General features: G+C 43.9%; 3 protein-coding genes and 1 long non-coding RNA gene across 6 annotated transcripts; 2 read left to right on the forward strand and 2 right to left on the reverse strand.

The window, feature by feature from the left end:
• Positions 1–614: 614 nt before the first annotated feature.
• On the reverse strand, positions 615–15,228 carry QPRT (quinolinate phosphoribosyltransferase). 3 transcript variants are annotated; one of them, XM_020813525.3, is made up of 4 exons: positions 15,096–15,228; positions 5,548–6,104; positions 3,554–3,685; positions 615–1,222 (listed from the first exon to the last, which is right to left on the reverse strand). In XM_020813525.3, exons 2-4 carry the CDS (start codon positions 6,097–6,099, stop codon positions 1,001–1,003), a joined length of 906 nt encoding a protein of 301 aa, XP_020669184.3. In that variant the 5' UTR covers positions 6,100–6,104; positions 15,096–15,228; the 3' UTR covers positions 615–1,000. The 3 variants fall into 3 exon arrangements, with proteins under 3 accessions (XP_020669184.3, XP_020669185.3, XP_020669186.3); XM_020813526.3 differs by lacking the exon at positions 15,096–15,228 and adding an exon at positions 7,551–7,665; XM_020813527.3 differs by lacking the exon at positions 15,096–15,228 and adding an exon at positions 6,873–6,984.
• Positions 10,771–12,488, forward strand: LOC144583400 (uncharacterized). Its single transcript, XR_013537158.1, has 3 exons — positions 10,771–10,895; positions 11,001–11,020; positions 12,108–12,488. It is a non-coding gene; the product is annotated as an uncharacterized LOC144583400 (long non-coding RNA).
• DCTPP1 (dCTP pyrophosphatase 1) lies at positions 13,175–16,528 on the forward strand. The gene is made up of 3 exons (XM_020813529.3): positions 13,175–13,351; positions 13,470–13,580; positions 15,495–16,528. Exons 1-3 carry the CDS (start codon positions 13,260–13,262, stop codon positions 15,721–15,723), a joined length of 432 nt encoding a protein of 143 aa, XP_020669188.3. The 5' UTR covers positions 13,175–13,259; the 3' UTR covers positions 15,724–16,528.
• On the reverse strand, positions 16,492–24,782 carry SEPTIN1 (septin 1). The gene is made up of 11 exons (XM_020813524.3): positions 24,649–24,782; positions 24,420–24,510; positions 22,842–22,928; positions 22,606–22,729; positions 21,219–21,353; positions 20,627–20,744; positions 20,224–20,325; positions 20,019–20,118; positions 19,764–19,929; positions 18,098–18,182; positions 16,492–16,897 (listed from the first exon to the last, which is right to left on the reverse strand). Exons 1-11 carry the CDS (start codon positions 24,649–24,651, stop codon positions 16,817–16,819), a joined length of 1,092 nt encoding a protein of 363 aa, XP_020669183.3. The 5' UTR covers positions 24,652–24,782; the 3' UTR covers positions 16,492–16,816.
• Positions 24,783–26,000: the final 1,218 nt, after the last annotated feature.

Consider the following 26,000-nt stretch of genomic DNA (forward strand, 5'->3'; position numbering starts at 1 on the left):
CCAATTCTGCTTTACCTGTTGGCCTTACAGTTAGATAAAGAATTGAGGGGAGGGTCATCCATCATTGCCCCCTCCCACACACACATGGGTGAAGCAGGAGTTTGGGGCCACTTATCTTGGCCTGGCTTCTAGGCAATGGGAAGCAGCAGGCTACAATCCTTCAAAGAGGTAGGCTCTAGCCTTTCCACAATCTCCCCACCCCTTAAATTCTGCTACATGGGATGAAAGGACCTTTTTCTCCTCCTCTGGAGGAGAGCAGACTGGCGGTTTGGCAGGGAAAGTATTGCAATGCTGGAGAAAAGAGTGTGAAAACCTGGAGACACTGGAAAGCAGAACAGCTTGAAGGGGGTGTCACGTAATGAGAAGAGCAGGATCACTCTGGAGGGGCCCCCATGTGGAATTTGTAAGCGTGGGACACTGGACAAGGCCATCACACACTGCCTATGGGCTGGACCAAAGCAAATACTGGGCAAAGGTAAAAGTCGGTGGAGCCGCCCCTTCTCTTACCACTTTTAAGGGGGCTGGAGATACTTGAAGGGGAAGAAAATGGCTTAGGATTGTTGAGGGCATGTTGAGGTGACCATAACGAGTCAATGAGACAAGAATGAAACACCTTTTTCAAAATATGTGTTTAATTGACAAGCTCATGAAAACCTGCCTGCCTCAGGAGAAGCCCCAGGAGGAGGAGATCACACATGTTAAAGATGCCAGGACAGAACTTGGAGAGAGGGTGGCTAATATCTTTAAGCTACAGAACCAGAGGCCATAGTGGCCAGGGAATTCTGGGCCATTTAGTCTCAACAAAGTAGCCTTTCCAAGCTGTCATCGCCTACTCTCTCGACTCAGGAGTTCTTAAAAGTTCAGGCATGACATAACAGGCTGATGTTCGGCAAACTCCGAACACCATGGGTATAACCTGTCCCCTATTTCAGCCCCCGTTGCTCCAAAGGACAGTCACCCACCCACCCCCGAATGGGACCGGCTCCCCCATCCCAAAGCCTCAGAAGACAAAATTCCGGAGAGGTGGTTTAGGAACTGAGTCCCGGAGGATCTTGAGGGAGAAATCGACAACTCTAGCTGACTGGGTGAGGCAACCGAGGGACACCACATCAATACTGGGACCCACAAACTGGGCCACGTTCTCTTCGGTGATGCCTCCGCTGGCTTCAACAGTCACCTGGGGGAAGGAGGTCTTCAGGGTGCTGGCTGTGGGGTGCAAGTCCTGCAGATGGGGAATAAGAGTAATAGGAACCATCAAAACAAATGCCCAGAGATCGTTGTATAGGGATATGTAATATGGTATGATATAGCACAGTGGACAACCGTCGTCCTCCTCTTAATGGTTTTTTGGCCCACAATTCCAATCACCCTTAGTAGACAAACAAATTGTGAGGTGAAGCAGCTTTCTAGAGCGTGGGGTCCAAATTGCAAGAAGTCTCATGTATGGGACAACAATCAGACCCCCACCTTTCCTTCGTTGGCCTAATAAAGGTACCCCCTCATCATGGAGTTTGGAAAGTCTGTGGAACAAGACGGTGTTTTAAGCCCATTCACAGAGCTAGGTTGCCTGAGGTGGGGGCATAAAAGGAAGGCCTAAAACCTAAATAAGCCAGAACCTGTTAGATCAACATAGAAGCATCTTTCTCTAGGATGGGGACGAGCCACCTCAGGGGATGCAATGGTTGATTTGAACCCACTCAAAACTGGTACATCCCTGAAAAATAAACAAAAATGGTTGGAAAATCGAGGCTGAATGTGGCAGGAAGTCCCATTCCAGTTTAATTTTTGTGGGTTTGGGAGTGAGGGTGGGATCCTGTACTGAGCTAAGTGTTTTTTCTTTCTTTTTCTTTTCATTTGTTTGTTGGAAAGCAATTATTTCTGAGATCTTCCTGAAGGCAGGAAAAACTCCCCCCCCCCAAAAAATGTATCCAGCAGGAGGACATTGGAGAGCCACAAAAATACGCTTAGACTGCCCTCCTTCATTGACCTCTACCGTAGGAACCTGCCCTGTACTGAGTCCGAGACCCTTAGTCCAGCAAGCTCTGTTCTGTGAACACTGACCGGCAGCAGCTCTCTGGGGTTTCAAGCAGGGATTTTTCCAACCTTGCATGGGGATCCAGGGGATTGAACCTAGGCCATCTGTATGCAGAACCGCTGCTAAAAGAGTGCAGATGTGTGCTGTTGGACTACAACTCCCAGAAATGCAGTAGCAATGTTTCCTGAGGCATTCTGGGAGTTGTTGCCGTCTAAAAACATATCTACCTATCTCTAGTGGTTGCTTTGCCCCTAAACCACAGCCCTCCCCCCAAGGGTGGAAGATTTATGGCTTAAAAGCATCCCTGATAAGAATGTGAATAACTTGACTGAAACTTTCTTAGGGGTGTCATCCTTTAACGATGCAAATCCCTTTCAAGTTTTGTGGTTCTTGTAAAAGCAGTAAACAAATATTCCAAATAAATAAAAACCTGAGAGCTCCTCTAAGTCAAAAGAAAGAAACAAAAAAAAATCATAAAAGTCTATAAATTGCCCTAAAATAACCTGAACGTTGATTGGCCAAGGGGCAGAAATCTATATGGGAGTCATCGAGTCGGGCCCATGAATCAGTGAAGGGGAGAAAAAGAAAAAAAAATGACTGATTGTGGAAGGTATGTGTTACCTTGAACCAGATTTTGCTTAAGAACATTGAAAATTGTAGCAATTTCACAGTAGTTTTAAAATGTGAAAAATTTCTCAGTCGAAGATTTGTACTGGAGATGCAGAACAGGAATTAGGGCCTGGGTGTGGCTTTTCCTTCCCAACAATCATCTGGCTTTCCTCTCCGTCCCCATTCTTGCTTGTTGGGGTGGGGGAGACTAAAACCGTCTTCGTTCCCACGGGAGCGCTTCATTTTGTGCCCTAGCCCAGAGGTCCCCAACCTTTTTTGTTCCGTGGACTGCTTGGGAGAGGCGGTGCACCCCCCCGCTTGCGCACATGTGTGAACAAGCACAAGAGCTCTCTCGTACGGGCATGTGCGCAAACAGCAGCGCAGCACTTGCACAGGCACAGATGTGCGCATGCACAAACTGTGGCACGCTGCTTGTCTGGGCGTGCTTGCACTCGTGCACATGCGCAAACAGCGGCACAGTGCTCGCACGATCATGCTGGAGCACACACACAGCCACAAATGGGCTGTGTGGGGGTGAGTGCGTGCAAGGGGGTGGGAAGGCTGTCTTGGTGGCCTGGTCCGCCTCACGCCATGGACCAGCACCGGGCCGCAGACCGGGGGTTGGGGATCTCTGCCCTAGCCTAGGAGGACAAGAGTGTGAAGCGCTCTGATCTGGCGCTTCCATGGACTCCAGCTGAGAACTGGAAACACATTCCATCCTCTTCCCAAAGACTAGCGATCGGAGATCCTGATCAGAAACGGGCTTTATGAGAGTTTGTGGATACCAGGATCCCCAAGAGGCTGCAGTAGGCCAGAAGTTTTCCTCCCCCAAATTATAACTGCAAACATATACAAACACACCCAACACCATACTTTTGTTTTTTTTTAAACGGACATCCAGCCCAATACCTCAGGAGCAAAATTGTCCAACATAATGATATCAGAGCCGCATTCTGCAGCTTCGAGAGCCTCTTCCAAGGAGCGACATTCAACTTCTACCTTTAAGGCAAAGCCTCCAACACGCCGGGCACTCTGGACAGCCTGTGAGACAGGAAACCTCATAAGACAACAAAATAGTTTTGTTCATTTTTGAGCGGGAAAGACAATATGTTCTGATGTCTTTGAGTTGGCAAGGAAGGGTAACAGTGATGGTGTGGTAAAGCTTTTTTTTTAGTGATGAGTCCTTAAAATACAACTAGCACCAGCATGTTGCAACAAGGTGGCTTGTAATCCAGTAGGAACTTGCATGTAGAGTGGGCCCACTGAATCAGTGAAACGTAGGGAGGAGTTGACTCAAAATCCACACTGGTTCAGTAGGCTTACTCTGGTTGCAACTGATTACTGGATTTCAGCCACTGGATCTTTAGAACAATGGTTCCCAACCCTGAGCCTCCAGGTGTTCTTGGACTACAACTCCCAGAAGCCTTCACCGTCGCCTCTGCTGCCCAGGATTTCTGGCACTGACTTAAAAGCTTTCATTTTCTTAGAAAGGGCCAGAGCTGTTTCCTCTTTTGGACTAAAACTTTCAGAATTCTCCAGCCAACGATGGCAACTGTAGTCCAAAAAAGTAAAATTTTCAAACTCAGAAAGGACATCTCCAAGTCACTCCTTAGAATTTTATCAGCCTGGCAGGATTTTTCATGCAAGGAACTTCACACTCCATGCAGCTGTTAGAGAGATTATCAGACAGTTCTAGTGCTCCTGTCTCTCACTCGATCTTGTCCACAGACGAGTCAGCTGCAGTAAAAGCCCCTAAGAAGCTAGATGAAGGTCAGGCATTATATTTCCAATGAAAATGTTTCTCTCTACTCTGGTTTTCTCAAGGATCCTAATGCCATTTAATTTAATACATACAGCAGTCTGTGGTTTAGTTGGAGCTGCTCAAAGGGTACATTTTAAAACATGTTCTAAAATTTATATTTTTTTAAAACTCAGATTTTCTTTTTATATTGTACATTGCACATTGTAAAGGCAATGGTGAGAACAAGAGAGAGGGCCTTCTCAGTGGCTGCCCCCTGGCTTTGGAACGCAGTGCCTTGAGAAGCCAGGCTGGCCCCCTCTCTCTTGTCATTCTGTCGTCAGGCAAAGACCTTCCTCTTCAGGCAGGCATTTATGCAGTACGTTATCTCAGGAACACTGATTTTTAATTTACAGGTTTTTATAGTCTACAATCTCTCTACAGTCTATTGTATGACTATAACCATAAGATTATGATTGCGGTCTTCATGGATTGAACAGTAACATGTGCTTTGTTTTATCAACTGCCTTACTAAGAGTTCCGGAAAAGGTAGGAATTTGTACAGTTATTCTCTGATATTTGAGTTGGTCCAGTGGTTTGAGAAGGTACTTTTTGGACTATGCCTCAAACTTTCACAGCCAACATGGCCCGCAACCATGCTGGTAGGGTTATGTTGTAATTTCTAATCCAAAAAAGTAAAAATTAAAAAAAATTGACTGGTCCTAATGAAAGTACCAGGGACGTGGTGGTGCTGCGGGCTAAACCGCAGAAGCCTTTGTGTGCTGCAGGGTCAGAAGACCAGCAGTTCTAAGATTGAATCCACGCAACAGAGTGAGCTCCCGTCGCTTTGTCCCAGCTCCTCGCCAACCTAGCAGTTCAAAAGCATGAAAAGGCGAGTAGATAAATAGATACCATCTTGGTAGGAAGGTAAAACGGCGTTTCCTAGTCAAGCTGGCCACATGACAACGGAAACTATCTTCGGACAGGCACTGGCTCTATGACTTGAAAAGCGGGATGAGCGCCGCCCCCTAGAGTCGGACACGACTGGACTAAAAATGTCAAGGGGAACCTTTACCTTTACCTTTTTAATGAAAGTACCACCCTAATTTAAATTTGAAAGGTCCTTCTGAACCCACACAGTTACCTCTGTGTTTTCTTTGCTCACCTGTGTGATGCTTCCAGATGCCCATACGTGGTTGTCCTTCAACATGATGAGGCTCCCCAAGTCATAACGGTGGCAAGAAGCTCCTCCCACCAGCAGAGCATATTTCTCTGCGAGGCGGAATCCCGGCGTGGTCTTCCTTGTCCCAGCCACCTCTCCATGCCAGCCCGCTTCCCGGGCCACCCGACACACTTTTGCCGCTGCTGTGGCCACACCGCTGCACCGGCCCAAACAGTTCAAAGCTACCCGCTCTCCAAACAACAGGTCTTTGGCATGTCCACGGACTTCGGCCACACGGGTAATGGGTTCCACCCACGTTCCTTCTGACTGGAGCCACTCCACAGAGCAGCCCACTTCAGCAAATATGGCCTCAAAGAAAGGGAAGCCAGCTAAGACTCCAGGGGACTTACACAGGAGAACAGCACATTCCTGATGATCACCTACAGCGTAACCACCATAGTCAAAGCTGGGAGCATCCTCTTTGAGCCAGTCACGGGCCAGTTGACGCAACCGGGCAGCAGGGAGAAGGTGTGAAAGATTTGGATGAGAGGCCATGAAGACTTGGGAGAAGAAACCATAAAGATGTTAGCAAAGATATACCAGACAAAACTCAAAAGAACTAATGGTGCTAACTAGTGACAGGAATTGGTACTGCAATTTACTATCTTGGGGGTGTTGGTAGAAAAGGGATCATTCCTTCAGTTGCTTCACTAGAAACCAGGAAGCACACCAATTGGTCATGCTGGCTCTTTCTGTGATTGAGTATTGAGTATGCAAATAAAATTTGTTTGCTTTTAAGGGGTCTCTGGGCTTGTCATTTTTTGCTTCAACAGACTGAAGAAGCTGACCTCCATAAGTATTAGGGAGTATCAGGTCCCAATGAAGTATTGCCCTGGGGCAAGCCACCAAGGAGATTTGTAAGAAACCCTTAACAATGGGGATTTAGGCAGTGTGCATTTGAAAAGGATTCAGGCATGTAGACAGAGGAAGGATGGAGAGGTGTCAGAAAGAGCCTGTCTCTCAAAGGAGCCGAAGGGCAGTAATGGTGTGATGGTAGCTCAAGTAAAGAAAACAAAGCACACCCTGAAAATGTATCAGTTCCTCCATGTCTAATCTTCCCAGAACACCACAAGCCACAGTTTGAGCACAGCCATAAAATAATAAAATAAAAAATATATACATGTCATACGTTCCTTTCCAGTGCCCTCTGTCACCCCAAACTTACAGGGTACTTCTTACTGCTGGGGAAGGTAAGAAGCATACAATCGTATCAGTATGATTAGGACCAATTAAAAAGCCACAGAGCACTGGCTCCAAAGCTTACTCACTGTTTTCTGGTCTATCAATTGGTCCAAATAAAGGAACTGTTATAATATGGGCACATGTGGATTTTTCTCTTGGTATGGACCCTACAGGTGTGCTGTTCACACCCTAAAATAAAGGTCAGTCCATGCCATTTTGCTGCTTCCGGTGCAATCACAAATGGTGCCCGGCAGAGTACTTAAAGCCAGGCAAATTGCTTTAAAACAGAAGGGGGGGAATTCTACAGATTGTGCTTCCTTCACCAGCAGTTTTTAAAAGACACTGATCTGAATGCTCCTCATTCAACATAGCCCAAACTGGCTGCCCAAGACGGCCGCTGCCACACTCTGTCTAATCGTAGGGCCAGCCCTCATAAAATAATTTCTCCAAAAGGACATCCCCAATCCCATGTCACGATGTATCTGCATGAGAGAGGCAGGGCTTTAAATCTATGAAGCAAAATAAACTTTTTAAAAATACAACTTATTCCATTAGATAGCTCTTCCCATAAACCTAACAAATGTGGGAGCCATGGAGAAAAATCTAAGCGCAGTTCTCATTTCTCCACACCTAACACGTGAAAGCACCAAACAAAGCAGTCTTCCCTTGAGACTTTGTTTTTAATTGATGGTCACCTCTACCATTTGTTTCTCTGCAATTCTGGATCCTGCTAATTAAAAGAGAAAGTAGTGCTCTTCGTTTACCTGAGGACCCAGGCTCTGAAATGTCCGTCTGCAACTTTTCCCTCTTGTCCAACTGGTTGCACAAGACAAATTTCCTGCATTCCTGAGGGGTGGGAGGCTACTGCTCTGTGAGGGGTGGGATTAGGGCTATAAAGATTATTTTTGGCACTTTGAACCCCCACCTTTTTTTGTTTTTTTGCTTTGCCTCTCCCACACCAGCTTGATTTCAGCGAGTCCAAATGTCCACACAGTTATTGAAGACAGACACTAACAAGTCAGTGTTTTTGTAAAGGGAGAGAGAGAAGTCAGAGCCCCAGAAAGTAGAGCTAAGTAGAGGCATATTACTGTCCTCAAAAGGGCTCAGCTCCTCCAGTTGAGGTCTGAGGCTATGATCTTAAATACACTTCTTCAGGAATAAGTCCCACTCCTGTTCTTAATGCACAGACTAATTCTACAGTCCTGGGCATACTTGCTTCACACACACACACACACACACAAATTTGTTGTTGTCATCTACCGTCAAGTCATCCCTGATTTATGGCAACCCCATGAATGAGCAGTCTCCAAATTGTATTCTCGTAGGCTTTCATGGCCGGGATCTGATGGTTGTTGTGGGTTTTTCGGGCTCTTTGGCTGTGTTCTGAAGGTTGTTCTTCCTGACATTTCGCAAGTCTCTGTGGTCGGCATCTTCAGAGGACTGGAGTGGGAACTCTGTCCATGCTCTGAAGACGCCGGCCACAGAGACTGGCGAAACGTCAGGAAGAACAACCTTCAGAATACAGCCAAAGAGCCTGAAAAACCCACAACAACCATCAGTCTCCAAATTCTCCTGCCCTCAACAGCCCTGCTGAGTTCCACTAAACTCCAAGTTGTGGAGTCAATCCATCTCGTATCTGGTTTTCCTCTTCTCCTGCTGCCTTCAACCTTTCCCAGCATAATTGTCTTTTCCAGGGAATTCTGTCTTCTCATAACATACCCAAAGCAAGACAACTTCAGTTTAAACAGTCTGGCCTCCAGAGATAGTTCGCGCTTGATTCGATCTAAGAATCATTTGTTTGTCCTTCTGGCACCACATTTTGAACAAATCATTTTTTCCCTATCAGTTTTCTTTCTTGTCCAGCTTTCACACCCAGATGGTGTTGATCCGGAATACAATCATGTGGACGATGTGATATCTGGGTCAAATGCATAGGCTCAGGCTCATTGAATCAAACCCACAAAAGCTACATTTGTTTTTTTTTAAGGCACACAAGACTCATTGCTCTTTGTTGTGTTTCCACCTACCCCTCTGGAAACAATTTTCAATGTTTTTCCAAGGCAGAGTTGCCAGTTTATGGTTTTAAAAATACCTGCCATGTACAAACTTAAGAGTAGAGCCAGCAGAAGTTTAAGGGATAAGGGTTGGTGGGTACAATCCCCAGCATGTTTACTTAGAAATCCGAACACAGGATTGCGCCTAAAGATTCTCCAACAAACATAAAGTACTTGGGTAACTGAATACCTCCTAACAGAACTGGAGGTCAAAGTACCAAGCGGGTGGCAATTATCTTTTAAAGCTGTGTTCCAGGAAGTCTAAGCTCTATTGAATCACAACGTCTGTTCAAGGTTGGGCGCTTTTTACTGGATCTGTTGCTGTGCTTTGATGAGCAAACAGATTTGCAAACAACGAAACATGCCAGGAAAAGTTTATTTAAATAAATGTATCTGGCTATTGTTAAAAGCATGGGTGTAGGCAATGATTTCTTTGTTTAAATAAAAATACTTGCTACATTCTGGGGTTGGCATTAATCAACTGTTGCCTTCAGCTTTATAGGACATCAGCAGTTATCTAATGTTTGAGGCAGCTCTTAGAAAGGGTTGTCCTACAACAGCTGGCCAGAAATGGCAACAGCAATGGTTCTGGTGCTCATTTGGAGTGGCATCATAAGCACAGCTCCAGTCAGAAACCAAAAATGTAAGCTACTTTATTGATCCACAAATTAGTTGCGGCAATATTCATCTGCCCCAGGAGCAGGTATTCTGTAAGGTTCATGCATTTTAATGGCCTGTTCAGTGCCATGCCCTTATGAAATATTTTATACAGTACTATAGCAAGGGATTGCTGCTGTTGTTATGTGCCATCAAGTTACTTCCAACTTAAAATATTGATAGGATTTTCAAAGTATGTGGAATGTTCAGGAAGAAGAATGTTCAAGGTCTGCGAAATGTTCAATCAACCTGCTCATGAATTTCCACAGCTAAGCAGGGATTGCAACCAAGGTCTCCCTGGTCCAACACTCTATCCACCAACATTACAGGGACACCCACAAGAGGACAGCTCACAATCTTTTTTTCTGAGAAAATCAGTTCTCTCATTTCACTTCCTGCTATGAATGCAACTAAATTCAGAGGGGAGGCAAAATGGGGTGAATGGGTGCGATCATTATCTTAACCATGAGCAATCGGGGGCCAATTTAGCATAAATAAGCCGATTACCACAAGAATTGCGATGAAAAGCCCTTGCCTGAACTTGAAAGTCTTTTAAAAAACACCACCAACAATTGCTATGCCGATGCAGCCGCCCTAAACCAAAAGCGTTTTGTTGTTCCTATTGTTGCGGAAGTCCCCTTTGTATTCAGCACACAAACAAAACAAAACACTGAAGGAAATAAATATTAAAAACACCGATTGTACAAAGACAAAAAGCCAACCCTCTGTGAATAGCAATCATCCTTCTTTTGAATGCATGAGATTCTCCTCTGCCGCTTGAAGGAAAAAAAGTTTTCTTTAAAAATAAGTAACTTGCAAGATGCCAACTAGGAAACGAACCCATGCTGCTATATATTTTTATTGCCTATTTATATCCAGTGGCCAGTCTGTGATTAAAAGAAAGAGTATTATTCACATTATAAAAGAAATGATCCCTAACGCCTCTTTGCCTGCATCCAGGTAAAAGCATTCCCTTTGACTGGCCATCGACAACTCTACCCCTCTCTTTTCGTAGCTCTGGATTTTTGCCTGACATGCTTGCACAGACCCACACGGCCACCTCTTCCAAAATACCTCTATAAAGTTTTGGTTATCTCTTTTCCGATTGGATGCGCTCTGTGCCTGTCTGAGATCAATACCCGCCAAAGGTCCCGTCCCTCTTTCTAGTTTTCTTTTGATTGGTTACAGTGATCAACATGTTTTTCTCTAGCTGTCTCTGATTGGCCCATAGGTGCTGCTATTATATTCATGCTATCCAATGAGAGGCCACTCGAAAGGCTCGTGTTGATTGGCATGAATGAAGGTTCCCGGCGTTGAACGCGAGGGGAAAAAAACACGTGGCTTTTTCTTTTGTTTGTATTTTTGGTCGGCGCCGCTGGTTGATCAAGAGCAATCCGGGTAGGCCATTATTGTTGTTATTTTGCTATTTCTCAGTGGTTTACTTTGTCATTTGTTGTGTTTGTATTCTGCTTTTACATCCATGGCTCTCTTTCCCTCCTTTAGATTCACAACAGCCCTATAAGGTAGGCCAGTCGGAGACGGTGTGATGGTCGCAGCCCCCCCCCCACCAATGAGGACAGCTTGAGTAGGAATCTCCAAAGTCCTGGCAGAATTTATTTATCTGTGTTTATTTAGATGTAACTGATCATTTATATCCTGCTTTTCTCCCAATGCTGGGACGGAATGCGACCCACAAATTGTTGTTCACCACCGGATTCTCCAGCAGGCTTCCCAAGCTTGGTGCTTTCTAAGTGGCTGGATTGATCTCTCAACCAGCATCCCAGCTACACTGGTCACGCTTAGCTGAGGATGATTAGAGCTGCACTTCCAATGTTGCGACTGCTCCAGATTGATAAAGACTTGTACGGCTTAGTTGGGTGGAGAAAAAGACACATGAACGTTTGCTGTATCCTTTGATTTGAGCCATTCCTCACACCACAGGAATTTGCACATAGCAAACTTTACATTGTGAGAAGGGACCCAGAGTTGAAGCAGTAAGGCATAAGAGGTGGCCGCCGTTTTATTAAGCCGGAGTGGCAGAATACATTTATGACAGCGTAAGTTTTAATTCACAAAAGTTGGCGCTGTTATGAAGGACATTAAGGTGCCGCAACAACAGTCTGTTGTTTTGGCTACTTGTTTTGGAAATAGATCAAGCCAGTGTTTACAGTGGTGTCTCGCTAGACAGTTACCCCACATGACAGTTTTTTTGCTAGACATTGACTTTTTCCGATCGCTGTAGCGATTCGCAAAACAGTGATGCCTATGGGGGAATTTCACTGGACAATGTTTGGTCCCTGCTTCGCAAACCAATTTTCGCTAGACAACTATTTTGACAGCTCCCTCCGTGCTTGCAAAACGGGTGTTTTCGCGACCTAAGCTTTGCAAGACAGCTATTTAAACAGCTGATCGGCGGTTCGCAAAGTGGTTTACCTATGGCCGATCTTCGCTAGACAACGACGATTCTTCCCCATTGGAATGCATTTAAAAGGTTTCAATGCATTCCAATGGAGAAATGCTTTTCGCTAGACAATGATTTCGCTAAACAGCAATTTCAGTGGAACGGATTATCATTGTCTAGCGAGGCACCACTGTATTTGTCTTTTGCAGGTCTGGCCAATCATGGCATCCTTGAAGGAAGGCAGCAGTCAGGAACAATACTGCAAAGGCTGGGAGGAAGAGAAGGATTTGAAGAGCTGGCTTCAGCCTGTCCCTGGCGATGAGCGCAAAGCAGCCTGCGGATCCTGTGCATGTGAGCTGCCTGCAGACCACGCCCACCTTCAGCAGCACATGGCTGCTGCTGAGCATCAGACGGCTACCACTCCTGCCTGTTCCCAGCCCTTTGCTGATGGGGGGCTCATTGTTTCCAAGAGTTCTGGTCCTGCAGACGCCACAGAGGTAATAGATGCAATAGGCTACAGGAGAGGATTGTCTGTTTGTAAGCCTCGCTGAGTCACAAATCGATTGAAACTGTACAGGCAAGACTTTTTTTTTCCATATAAAGTCAATGAAGAGTCTTGTGGTCCTTTAAAGTCAAATAAAGTTTGTTTGTTTGGACTGCAACTCACTTCTTCAGATGCATGGAGTTAGCCCATTTATATTTGCCACCGAATGGACATTTAAATAAATATTTATACAGTATTTTATCAGTAGATAAACATTTAATGTGCTCTGGTCCATGGGGTCATGAAGAGTTGGACACGACTAGAGAACTAAACAACAACAAACCATTTAACCGACACTTATTTATCTTTAAGGAGGCAAAATACTCCTTTTGATTTTAACCATACTAGGTTAACATAGCTACAGCTCTAGAAATTTCTGTATCTATTCATCCATCCCTTTGTGGGCAATCTAGCGCTGCCTTTCCTGACCAGAACCTTGCAGGTGGTAGGCCAGTTTGGGGGTGGGGGAAAAAGAGTATGGAATAAACTAACAACCACCCTCTGAGATTTCAGAGTTCTATAACAGACAGTGGCTTACAACTGGATCTTTAGTGTCACCTCTCAGTTCTAGATCTGGAAAGCTTTTACGCCATGATGACCTGCAGTCTGGCAGAAATTTCCTTCTCTGGTCAACAGTGAATTGGAGACCCAACGCTTGAACTAATCTGATAATCTGTTCAAGCCTGCAACACACATAAAGACCATTATCAAATATTTTAACTGGCAATAGCAAAATGGCCATAAATGTTTCCTTTATTAACAGGGTCCTTTACTCTGCTTTTTCCAGGCATTTTGCTGTTCACCTGATTCGCTGAAAATGAAAGAGGAAGACAAGGCCATGATGGCTAATGGTCTTGGTAAACCAGCGGGGGCTTTTCGATTCAGTGCCGAGCCCACCTTGGAAGACATGTGAGACCTCATTCTCTGTTTGTTCCTCTCTTTGAATTCTCTGCCCTGGGAGGGCTCCTGGCTGGACTCATTTCCATTCCCACCCTTATTCTCTCTCTTGCTCTTCCTCCTGCCACAGCCGAAGCCTACAGTCTGCATTCACGCAGGAGCGTGGCTGGGGAAGGTACCACCAACCTCGTAATCTGCTTCTGGCCCTAGTGGGGGAAGTCGGAGAGCTGGCGGAGCTGTTGTGAGTACTGGCAAAGGAGGCTACAAGCTGGGCCCCAAGGGAGGGAAAGAAGCCAAGCTTGGAAAAATTGCTTTCTGCAGACAACAACTCCCAGAATCCCTTGGTCGTACTCTTTGTGAAACAGACTGGAGATTTCCCTCATAGGCCTTTTGTCCAGTACACAGGAACGGTCAAACTAGGACCTCAGTAATGGCACCATCCTGGCTGAAGAATTTAGGCAGTTGTAGTCCGAAGAATAATTTTTTCCCAGCTCTGGAAAAGAATGAAGATACACCCGACGTGCTTTCTTGGAAATATTGCTTATTGTGTGTGCATGTTCCTTGTTCCCAAAGGCATAGCAGTTCATACAGAAAATATATTTTAGTTCTAACTTTCACCACCTGCTGTATTTTGATACAGAAGGGACTTCAGAAGGTGCATTCCTTGAATTGGTTTACTTTGAATGAGCCATCTTGGTAGTTGGGGAATTCAACTTCCAAACAAGAGCCAATTCAGCCCTTTAGACCTTGCACAAGAAATAGATCTGCCTTTGAATGGCAAAAGGCATGGAACCTCATTTTGCAGGATTGCCACTGTTTATTCCTTCCTGTTCCCGGACATCCACATGACATTGTTCGTTTGTAATCCTCCCACAGATGTAGAAGCACTTAGCACTGTGTTGTCTTTTTTAAATTTTGTTCAAAGGGATATTGTTTTGATGTGGGCAGAGATAGATTGAGCCAGTAGTCTGATCACACATTTACCAGAATCCCCTTAAGTTGCACAAAGATGTGTTTCTAGCTGTACTCTTTTTAAAATGCAGTACTTTTAAAAATCAAAGACTGTTCACTGTGTCACAGTGCTGTTACGCTATAATCTCATATTTTTTTAAATTACCAAGGATGGGGAGGACCTTTTGGATTACCACCATGCAGCTTTTTTCCTGCAACAATGGTGAGCAGGAATGATTATCATATGCATACACATGTGATGTTCTTCTCTGCTGTCAAGTTGCTTCCAGTGTATGGTGACCTTGTAACTCGTTAACCTCCAAAAGGTCGTATCACTAGAATTAATCTTCTTAATATATGTATGTCAAAATTTTAGTTTTGTGTTCATTTCATGCTCATTTTGTTAAACTCCCTGATGGATTTTTGCCTCTCATAGTAGCAGTTTTACAAGAGGTAGCCATGTTAGTCTGTACCAGCCTATCAGGCAAAAACAAAACAAAAAATAAAGAAGACAAAAACATTGTGGCAGCTGAAAGACTAAGTGCTATATTTTAATGTCTGAGGAAGTGGACTTGTTCATAAAAGCTCACGTTAAAATACAGAAATCTCTAAGGTGTCACAATTTTTTTTCTTTATTTTTATTTTGTTTTTGCCTGATACTTTTGCTTCCCGTTCTCTTAATTTTTTTTTCCTTATTAGCCTGTCTGAAAGCCTAGTTAAGAAATGTTCACAGTAACAGAAATAAAGTATAAAGCTTGCACGCATGCACAGAAAGAGTGAGAGAGGGTATTGTATCCAAACTTACCTAGCCTCTCCAGTAGGAGCTTGAACGTTACTAAGATTCTATTTCCATTTTTAGTGTAAAAGAGCCTGCGTGTTTAAAGAAACACTGGTTCTTGTATTAGCTGTTCTGCAGGGTTGGAAGTGGTGCATTAATCAGAGAACTGCCTTTGGTTGCTGCCGTGATATGAAGGGAGTTGGCCTGGTCTGGCATAGCAGAGGAGAAATGACTTCATACAAAAGGACTGCATGGAAAGGATTATAAGCTGTGATTAAAAATAGCTTTCAGGGTCACCGAAATGATTTTCACACAGGGACTAGTTGTGATATTTAAAAATTAAGCCCACTTTTTCTCTTGAATGTGTGTTCTTTCACCTAAACACTCATCTTTACCCCAGTGTTTTTTTTCCCCTGTTGTCTTTAGCCAATGGCAGGAAGAAGCCCCCGAAGGCCTACCAGGGTGGACAGTGTCAGAGCGTGAAGCCCTCTCTGATGAGCTCAGCGATGTCCTTATCTACCTCGTGGCCCTGGCAGACAAGTGCCACGTGGACCTTCCCGCTGCTGCCCTCAGGAAAATTGACAAGAATCGTCTCAAATACCCAGCTGAGAAAGTCTATGGGTCATCCAAAAAGTACACAGAGTACCAGAACTGAGAGCCAAGACGGTCTCTTCCTGAGCAGAGAAGAGAGAAACTTTCTTGTGAAGCCCCTAAAAAACATTGGTTGTCAAGATTTTGTTATGATTCAGGGCCTCGTCCAGACCTGGACTTCAGAACAGACCATTTTCACATTTGTAGGTGGGGCTCAAAGTATGATTTGAAAGCAACATCAGATATGCCTTGTGTTGACCTTTCCTACTGCTCTTAAATCACTCACTCCTTGTTCTGTGAGGCGAAGTTGGAGAAACTGTGGTCCTCCAGATGTTGTGTTGATTTCAGTTCTCATCCTCTTTGACTATTGGCCAGGCAAAGTAGGCGATGGGACTTGACATCACATGAGATCTGGAATACCAAAGCCAATTGAATTAAATGTTTTGGTTGTGGCACCCCACCAAGATGCTGCTTGCTTGACAGTAATGTCATGTTTTTATAATTTTCTTGAAGTTTCATCAGTTACTCAGAACTATCCATGGGATAGCCTGGCAATGCTTATTTGAACACCATAGTAATATTTACTCTGATGCTGCTACACTGTTACTGCATAGGACCCACTGATAACACAAAGGGTAAATAATTATCCTGCATAAGTTGGGAGTGAGAATGTGAATCGGAAGAAGGTTCTTTGTTTGGGGGGGGGGTAAGGAAAATGGGTCCAGCAACAGAGGTGAAGGGGGACCTTTGGCAGAAAGTATTGGGTAACTGATAAGCTGTGAAAGAGAGAATGTACTAAAAGCAATTCAGGATTCTTCCTGGAAGCCGGTCCTCCATTTTCATGAAATATATTTTATTTTTGTAGACCACTTTTGTGTACTGTATTCATTTGAAGCCATATTATGCCAGTAAGATGCTGCTATCACAAGCAAGTAGTAGAAATAAAGTAATTTATGAAAGAGAGAGAGAGGCGTTAACTAGTGCGAAAATTCCTTCAGCTTTTCCCCAGAGGCACAGTGTGTCCAGCAACTTGCCACTTTTATTTTCACTCGCCGTAGGTAGCCCTCATCAGAATCCAGCCATGTGGAAGGAGGCTCGAACATCTCTGCTAGGATTTCCATGGTCATATGGGAAAAGAGCATCATCATCATCATGTTTCAGAGGCTGTCGCATTGGTCCCCTTGGTTCTGTAACATCTGTGCCTGCATTTTCTGCAGCATTTCTTGCATCCGGCGCAACTGGGCAAAGAAAGGGAGAAACAATCGGTTTACGTTCATCTTGGGAATGGGGAAAGCCAGCCGTCGTCCTTTGCCCAGCCCAGAGTGGCTGAGGAACGGCCAATCATAAAGAAGGGATGAGCAACCTTGGAAGGTTTGTGGGCCAATTTGGGCTCTGCTGCAGGCAGCAGTCCCACAAAATACGGTTATTTGTGGTTTTCAGAACTAGAAATGACTGGAAGTTCCTTTTCTGTGTTTTAAAAAATAATAATCAAAGAGCGCTTCTTTTACTAAACGATGCCCTGCGTTTTGCTTTAGAAGAGACTCAATGCTCCTGGAGCCTTCTGGTATCGAAAGCCACCTTTCTTCAGTACCTCCAGGAGCAGCGAGTCTTTGAACCTTTTTTTGGTGGGAGGGAATGAGATGGATTTCAGCTGCATTTATCAGTCACAGACCCCATGTTTCTCACTCCTCTTCACTGGAAAGGGATCTGTATGAAACAGGATCAGTCTTCCTGTCTTCAACAAGCCCAGAGGCCAGGAGTCTGTATTTCTTCCTCGTATTGTATCCAGCATAATAATACAGCTTATATCAGGTTAATAAAAATACAGTGGTGCCTCACTTAACGAGTGCCTCGCTCAACAATGAATTCACATAACGATGGCCAATGCTGGAAATTTTGCCGCCTCACCTAATGATGTTTCCTATGGGGGATTTTCGCATAACAATGTTTGGGACATTGCTTCACTTAACGATGACAGTTTTAGGTCCCCTGTTTCGCTTAATGTTTTTTTTTGACAGCCCTGTTTTCGCTATTTTAAAAATATTCTAAAATGTTTAAAATGCTTGGAATCGTTAGTGCACCTAATAAAACCTTCGTTAAAGTAATTTGGCTTCATTCTGAGTCTTTTTGAATTTTTGGTGATTTTTTTTCTCCATTGAAATGTATTGAATAGGCTCCTATTGGAACGGATTAACCGGTTTTCAATGCATTCCTATGGGAAATGGTGTTTCGCTTAACAATGTTTTCACATAACGATGTTTTTAATGGAACCAATTAACATCGTTATGCGAGGCACCACTGTACTCGCCTTCAATCAAGCAGATAGGTGGAGAATGCAGAGCATCCTCCATCCTCCAATTTTTGGCTGTACTAACCACTAACATCAAAGAAAAATGCAAGATCTTAAACGCAGTTCTGCTTTCCCTCCCTCAACTCACCTCCTCGTCTTTCTCACGAATCAGTTTCTCTGTCTCGGCCAACGGCAGGAGGGGCAACTCAGTGGCACTTTGACGCGACAGTTTCCTAGAGAGGGAACAGGGAGCATTTCATTGAACCCAAGAATGTAGGTGCCTACTTGTAAGTTTCTCTGGATCATACCAATATGATAAGGTCTCATAGCCACTAAGTGACTGAACTGCAAGTAAGATTTGCCCACTGTACTGTATTTATAATTTATTTAAAATATTTTTATCCCGCCTTTCTCCTTAAAAGGACCCAAGATGGCTTTGCCATAGCTCTTTCAGGTGGTCTTTTCCAAAGGATAGTTTAGTGGTTTAGTTTTCTGGCTGTGCAGTTTCAAGTTCAGTTCCCCACTGTGCCTCCTGGAAAACAGCTGGACTAGATCATCCATAGGGTCCCTTCTGACGTTGCAGGTCTAAGAGTTCTAAACCCTCCCAAGGCTTCATCAACCCACTTGAAATATGACAAAAATAACTGACCTTCTTTCCAGAGTTACACAGTTTATATAAACAAGCTGAATAAGAGGTGTTCTGAACACTTGAAAGTACTACAGAAATGCTAGAGTGGTCGAAATGACTAGATAGGCGGGGTATAAATACAATAAATAAAATAAATAAAATAAAAATAAATAAAATAACTTTTATTTTTATAGAAAGTTTTGCTAAGGCTAGCATATTACATGGGGATTCTCTGACAAATAGATAACAGCTTGCTAACGCACGACAAATGGGACAGCCGAGAAAAGATTTCGAAGGAACTGAATTTTGTGTGGGGCAAAATGGCACCTTGCTTTTGTTAATAAGACTCTTTAAGGTATGTGTTTTTAAATTTCTCTTTGTTGTCTCTTCCTCTGTAGAGGTAAGACAATAAAGCCAGTAAACTAGATGAAAGTGACCTTCATATGTCTCTGACTTTCAATGCAACTCTATGCATGTCTTCCCATATCTGCCCTATTGAGTTCTGTGGGATTTACCTCTATGAAAATTAAGTATATTTGCCAAGTAACACACTCGTTTATACAGAGTTTTCTTCTCCCTAGTTCTTAAAGACACTTCCTATATGCCATTTGGGGATCCATAGAAGGAACCTAAAATTACCGGATTACACACTTCTTTAAATGGAAATATGTTATAGAATTTATTATTGCATTAATTACACCCCGTCTTTCTTCCATGAGCTCAAGGGGGTGTTCGTGGCTCCCGTACTCATCACTTTATCTTCACAAGGACAACCTTCTCCGGTGGGTCAGGCAGAGAGGGAGCAGAGGATGGCTCAGGTTCACCACAAGGCTTAGAACTTGTCTCTTCCAAGTCTCAGCCCAAAACTTTCTAACCAATACCAAAATTAATAAATGAAATCGTCCAGCTGTGGATGAATCCATAGACCTCATGTTTCCCCTTAGGGTCTGTTATCAGTATAGGATCAAAGAAGGTGCAGTTTGTTAGAACCCTAATTTGACACGACTGCACGAGAGCATCAGAACAGAGTGTGCACAATTATGCTGTACGGTCATACATTTTACTGAATTTCTCACTGGAATCCCTGCAATCATTGTCTTCCTTAGCCAATCCTTTTTAATTCCATCCAAGGCACTTGTGCTCCAGACATCATAAAAAAATGCAAAGAGTCCTAGAAACGGCTTACGCGCGACTGCTGCGGTCCCGAGCTCCTGTTCTGGTCAGGCTCTGAATGCACTGTGCACGGTAGTTTTCATAATGAACCTCTTGGGTGACATCCTTCAAATCTTGCATATGGGTTTGGATCAGCATATTCCGAAGTTTGAGGAAGTCGCAGTGAGCAGAATTTTCCACTAGGGGGGGTGACAAAACAGGGAGTCAGCTATAACTTCCTGTTGCAACAGCGCCCTCTATTGAATGTCTCCATTTTAATAAAACTGACCTTCCACTGTGCCCCAGGGATATAGCCTTCCCCGGAAGACTTTGTCCTTCAGCTCTCTGACCACCTGACTGGATCCAATGACTGCAAAGGGGATGCTGCGCTGCAGGGAGAAAATCAATGGGACCAATATCCCTTAGTGCCCCGTCCTCTGCTTCCACCCCAATACATCCCTACAGTATGCCTCCATTGCTGCTTCAGTTCCTACCTTCATCTCAGCATCCTGAGCTTTGAACTCTTCATCTTCATCTGAATCACAGTCTGGGAACTCGTAAATGTGAATTCTGTTTTCTGCTAACTCTTGCCGTATCTGTGCCCAAAAGGAAGTGAAACAAGCGGTTGGAAGAGCCATGAAATACAAATAGGCCAAGGACAGGGCAGAGGTGGGATATGAAAATCATGGTGGGATGTCCACCAAGGTGGTGGTCCCCAACATTTGGCCCTCTGGATACTTCAGATATTACTTATATGGCCAATTGTTGGGGATTCTGCGAACGGTAGTCCAAGATTCAGAGGATTAAAAGGTTAAGAGCAACTGCACAGAGGTAGGTGTTTCAGACAAGCTGCTTCCCTCCTGTATGCATTCCCTTCTGCCCTTACAGAAGCCCTACCTTCTGTTTCTTGTACTGCACTTCAGCCGGAGTCAAGCTATCCGCCTTTCCAATCACTGGCACAATGTTAACTTTCTCATGGATGGCTCGGAGGAATGCAATGTCCAAAGGTCGGAGACTGTAACAGAGGAAGAAGGCCTGGTTCTTCTTTTGAGAGCATCTGGCAACAATCCTATGGCCTCTTCTTCCCCACTCCCTGCCACAACGTGGACAAGGTTGTCCAATTTTTGCCTTAAAATTGTGGCCATGGTGTTTTGCTCTTCACTATTCCAAATCATTAATTTCACTTCAAACAAAAACTGCTGCCAGGATTAAATATGTGGTAACTCCCTGCCCAGCTTTTATACTCTAGACTAATTCTGTGATGAGGGCACTTTGCACATGCTCTATAGCACTTCATTGTGTGATATGTCCCAGCACTGAATGCTCAGAATAAAGGTGGGGAGCAGTCTCAATTTAAATTAAGCAGTCTCGTCTTAAATTAAGCTTTTAAAATTAAGCTCCTCATTGAATAGCCACTGTCCTTCAAAATGTTCTGACTTCAACCCCCTATTGTTACCAAAACCAATTTGTTAACATCCATACTTCCTACCCATGTCCAAAAGGTGACAGAACATAGAGACAGCAGTGGACACGCCCGTCCTGGATGTTCTTGCGGTCCAAGCCACTCTCGTCCCGAAAGTACTGTTCAAACTGGCAATCAATGTAATGGACAATTGGCTTCCAGCTGAGGAATAAAACAAAACAAAAGGAGAAAGGAAAAGAAAGATCCTAACCTTATTCAGAGTAACATGAACAATTGGAATTTTCACATCTCTTAATCCGAATTATTGATGTGTTGTGTTAGGAAAGATACTATTTCCAGTTAGGGATGCTGGTGGATTGTAAGTTTTAGAAGAAGAAAATGGTAAACATTTCAACCTTCAATGTCGTATCCCCATGAGATTCTTTAGATATAATTTGTTTATTTTAACTGTCATGGCTCTCCGTCCCATCAGAGTACCCAAACCATGATTAAGGATTAGCAACAAACCATGGTTAACATTAGCAATGGCCTAAATCAAACTGGTAATCCATCTGAAGTTTTACCAAGTTCCCACTCATTCAAGTCATGCCATCATGTTGCCCATGACTTACGGCCACCCTATAAAGAAGCAAACTCCAAAATGTCCTGTCTTCAACAGTCCTGCTCTGTTCTTGCAAACGCAAGCCTGTGGATTTCTTTAGGGAGTCTATCCATTTCGTATTTGGTTTTCCTTTTTTTCCTCCTGCCCTTAACATTTCCAAGCATTATTGTCTTTTCCATAGAATCCTGTTTTCTCGTGATGTGCCCAAAGTCGGACAGTCTGAGTTCCAACCTTTTTTGTCTCCAGGGGGAGTTCAGCCTTGATTTGATCTAGGGCCTACTTAATCAATGGGAGTTTGATAAATCTATGCTTGAACAAGAATAGCTTTGGCAAATCAGTAAGTTCCTTTGCTCCAACTAACAGGGACGGACCTCTGGGTTTAGGCCTCTAACTCTAGTGTCACACACGGACTGAGGAAGCCTTGATTAAGGCTATTTCTTTGCTACTCTAGACTCAGTGCTTACATGGTAATGAATCTGTCTTACTCATACATCCTTTAGCAGGCCACAGCTCATAAATTAAAGAGGGGTTTCACTGGAAGCTTAGCATCCTAAGAAAGTTGTGATTACTCAAATCACCATGTTTAAGAATTATATGTGCATAGGGCCAGAAGCCTGGTGTTTGCCATTCTGATATGCCAACAGTATTTAGGTATATGATGGGAATGAGTACATAAGTCCACATCCTTGTTTCCTGAGATGCTTTACTTACTTTCTCAGCTGGAAACCCATGGAATCCCATTTCCCATTATTTTCTAGTATCCCTTCTGTATTGTCTTAAATGCCTCCCCACATGTTCCTACAAAACTGAAGCACTTCCACAAATGTACACACAGATCCAATCTCCTCTTACCACTCTGTATTGTCCACCGCATCGCCAAATCCTGGAGTATCAATCACTGTCAATTTCACTCTCACCCCTTTTTCTTCAATATCTACAGCATGTTTGACAATCTCCAGCGTCTTAGGGATCCTGGCTGTGAAGGAAGGAAGACAGGACAAAGGCCAGTATTGTCATCTCCTTATCACCTTCCTCTCTGCCACCCACCTGCCAATCACAGACAATGACAGGTGCCAAGCACTGCTCACCTTCCACATCTGGGAACACACGGTCTTTATACAGATCTGTCAAGAAAAGGCTGTCCACAAGAGTAGATTTCCCCAGGCCAGATTCTCCTACAGGATGAATGGGAGAGTGTAAGATGAATGAATATCTTGGAGTTCCTAAGAGGAATAAATTTTCATTTATTTATAGCTGGAAAAGTTTTCAGAGTGGCTGGCATACCAATGAGAAGTGACAGTCTAAAAATACATAAAATACATGTCAGCTGACAATCTAAAAATGCGTAACACATAAGGGGAAAGGGGAGGAGGAGAGAAAAAGAAATTAAGAAAACTCGGACACAAATTCTGAATGCCACAAATAGCTGCTGAACAACAGATGGGAAGAGGCGAGGCCTGATGGAGCTAAAAGGCTGATGTGGCCTTGTTTTCCATTTCTCCCCTTCTCTGCAGGGTGAGGAAACTGGGTGTAATATGCAGCCCACTAGCAGATGTAGGGGGCTAGTTCTCCGGGATTCAGGAGGAGTCCATTTCTCTCCCTACCTCTGGAAAAGGGAATATATTTTGGGTTATAACAGAAGGCCTGAGAGTAAGAACATCTCAAGTTTGTTGTCCCATCATCCTACAACAATGCATGTTCGTTTGTCACTGAACTACATTCCAAGTTGGCCTGACACAAAGAGCAGCTATAGAGCCCCCTCGTCAAGCAGTTACTGTTCACTCTAGGGTGGAACATTTTTTTCTTCATTTTGTACCACAAAAAGTGTTAACGGCACACACAGAAAAAGCAAGAGCTCCTAGTACACCCAGCGGTGCTCTGTCTTCACATGCGAAATGAAATGGAAACACCATTTTTAAAAACAGAAATGCACATTTTTAAAAAATGTATAAACATACAGTAATATAAATTAGTTAAGACAATCACTAATACAATAACTAGTACATATTTGTATTTGTAAACTCAGTCTTTGTTATATAAATCACATTTTGCATAAAGTTGAAATGAAACATCCCAAAGCAATGGCTGACGCGCTAGCTACTTGCTCGTATACCCAGTTTTTGACCAATTTGCAGCATATTTCCTTCCCCCCGCACCTGAAACAGAGAAATGGCTTTAAATCTTGATTGTAACAAACTGAACCAAGCTATCTACATTTTGTTCCTGAGTGTATGTGTGCATCTTGTATGTCTGCCTTTCTTCCTTATTTTATTGGTAGCACACTAAGGGCCTTTCAACCATGCCAAGAAGGGCTGTCCCCGTTCCTCTTTATGGAGGCTTTCCATTTCACTTTCTCAGTGGATTTCTGTGGACTGCCAGAGGCATTCCCTAAAAGCAGGCCACCAAAATTTGTCCTGAACCCTCTTCCACATCCACTTGGCCAGGAGATCTCCCCTAATAAAATCTTCCACAGCTTTCCTCCAGGGGGTGATGACCACCTACAGCCTAGGTTCCTGCTGATCTGTTTCCATCAGCTATAGTCTGACTTCCCTCACTTCTGCAGAAGCAGGAAATAGGGCGGGGGAGTAGCAATGTAAGAGTTGGTGCCCGGAGCGAGCATGTTTGGATTAGCTAGGATGGAGAGGGCTGGTATTTTAAATCCTTACCTGCGACCATCAGAGTGAAGTCAAAGCCCTTCTTCACCGATTTTCTGTGGACCTGGCTGGGCAGGGTTGCAAAACCCACATAATCTTTATCCTGAGATAGCAAGAAAAAAAGATGTTAGCACGCACTATCTCAGTTTGGCTGGCTTGTTCTGAAAAAAACAGCATTTCTAAGTAGGGGGGCATGCAATGGAAATAAGGCTGTACAGGGAGCTGTTTTTCAGAGTCTTACCATGACGTCTCTTAACTGTGTAGAGAGACGTTGCAAGGACACCTTGTATGCACCTTGTTGCTGCTCTGACACCCACTTCCTGTCGTGGTGAAACCGGAAGCCGCTTCTGCACTTGCTGTCAAGACATCTTGGTCGCCGATTGGCTGCCCCACTTTCATTTCCCTTTGGTTCCGACCTGTGGGTTGCAATAAGTTGAAATGTCACCCTCAGACCTTGCGTTTGACAAGGAGTGGATATGTCCGCCTGCCTTTCCCCGGCCGCTCTTCTTCGCAACAAACTTGTGAAATGTCATGTCGTTCAGGTTTTACCAGCCAGGGTCCCATTTTGCCATGAGGGCCGGCCCTACTGTTAAGCAGAGGGAGGAGGCTAACTCAGGCAGAAGATTGAGTGTATCCAGAAAAGGCTACAAATGGTTTATCCTGAAAGGGCTACAAATGGTTTATTCTTTATTTTGTCGCTCCTGTGTCTTTATTGCCAGGGATAGAAGGGCGGGATAAAAATCCAATAATATAAATAAATAAATAAATAAATAAATAAATAAATAGATAGATAGATAGATAAAGGTAAAAGGTAAAGGTTCCCCTTGACAATTTTTGTCCAGTCGTGTCCGACTCTAGGGGGCGGCGCTCATCCCGCTCTTCAAGCCATAGAGCCAGCGTTTGTCCGAAGACAATCTTTCCGTGGTCACATGGCCAGTGTGATTTAGACACGGAACGCTGTTTACCTTCCCACCGAGGTGGTCCCTATTTATCTACTCGCATTTGCATGCTTTCGAACCGCTAGGTTGGCGGGAGCTGGGACAAGCGACGGGTGCTCATTCCGTTGCGTGGATTCGATCTTACGACTGCCAGATCTTCTGACCCTGCAGCACAGGCTTCTGCGGTTTAGCCCACAGCGCCACCATGTCCTAGATAGATAGATAGATAGATAGATAGATAGATAGATAGATAGATAGATAGATAGATAGATAGATAGATAGATAGATAGATAGATAGATAGATAGATAGATAGATAGATAGATAGATAGATAGATAGATAGATAGATAGATAGATAGATAGATAGATAGATGTTTTCAGCTTCACGTGTCCAAATATCTTGACCAGGTTTGGAATGGATGATATGCATGTTGATTTGGGCATGGGGGTGTGCCGTTCATTGCTTTCCCGCAAGCAGAAAAGTAGCTTGGCACTTCCTTGTTTGTCACTAACTTAATCAAGCAACCAACTACTGTAGTCCTCGTTTTGACACATCAAGAGAAGCAAAGATTCATGACACATGGTAAACACTAACAAACCTTATTAGTGTTTATTAATATATTTTCCCCATCCCATCTGGCATAAACGTTGTGGAT

Source organism: Pogona vitticeps, chromosome 6 (assembly GCF_051106095.1).
Source record: "Pogona vitticeps strain Pit_001003342236 chromosome 6, PviZW2.1, whole genome shotgun sequence".
In the NCBI taxonomy this organism is placed as follows: Eukaryota; Metazoa; Chordata; class Lepidosauria; order Squamata; family Agamidae; genus Pogona; species Pogona vitticeps.

What these genes read in the sequence shown, in the direction of transcription:
- SEPTIN1 (XM_020813524.3), bottom strand. An exon ending in CTGTCACCTTTTGGACATGG is followed by an intron (nt 20,745 to 21,218) that starts GTAGGAAGTATG and finishes CCTCTGTTACAG; the next exon opens with TCTCCGACCTTTGGACATTG. An exon ending in TCCCTGGGGCACAGTGGAAG is followed by an intron (nt 19,930 to 20,018) that starts GTCAGTTTTATT and finishes CACCCCCCCTAG; the next exon opens with TGGAAAATTCTGCTCACTGC.
- QPRT (XM_020813525.3), bottom strand. Translation starts at nt 6,099, where the DNA reads ATGGCCTCTCATCCAAATCTTTCACACCTTCTCCCTGCTGCCCGGTTG. An exon ending in CATCTGGAAGCATCACACAG is followed by an intron (nt 3,686 to 5,547) that starts GTGAGCAAAGAA and finishes CCTGTCTCACAG; the next exon opens with GCTGTCCAGAGTGCCCGGCG. An exon ending in TGGACAATTTTGCTCCTGAG is followed by an intron (nt 1,223 to 3,553) that starts GTATTGGGCTGG and finishes CCCCATCTGCAG; the next exon opens with GACTTGCACCCCACAGCCAG.
- DCTPP1 (XM_020813529.3), top strand. Translation starts at nt 13,260, where the DNA reads ATGAAAGAGGAAGACAAGGCCATGATGGCTAATGGTCTTGGTAAACCA. An exon ending in GAGCCCACCTTGGAAGACAT is followed by an intron (nt 13,352 to 13,469) that starts GTGAGACCTCAT and finishes CTCCTGCCACAG; the next exon opens with CCGAAGCCTACAGTCTGCAT. An exon ending in GGAGAGCTGGCGGAGCTGTT is followed by an intron (nt 13,581 to 15,494) that starts GTGAGTACTGGC and finishes TGTTGTCTTTAG; the next exon opens with CCAATGGCAGGAAGAAGCCC.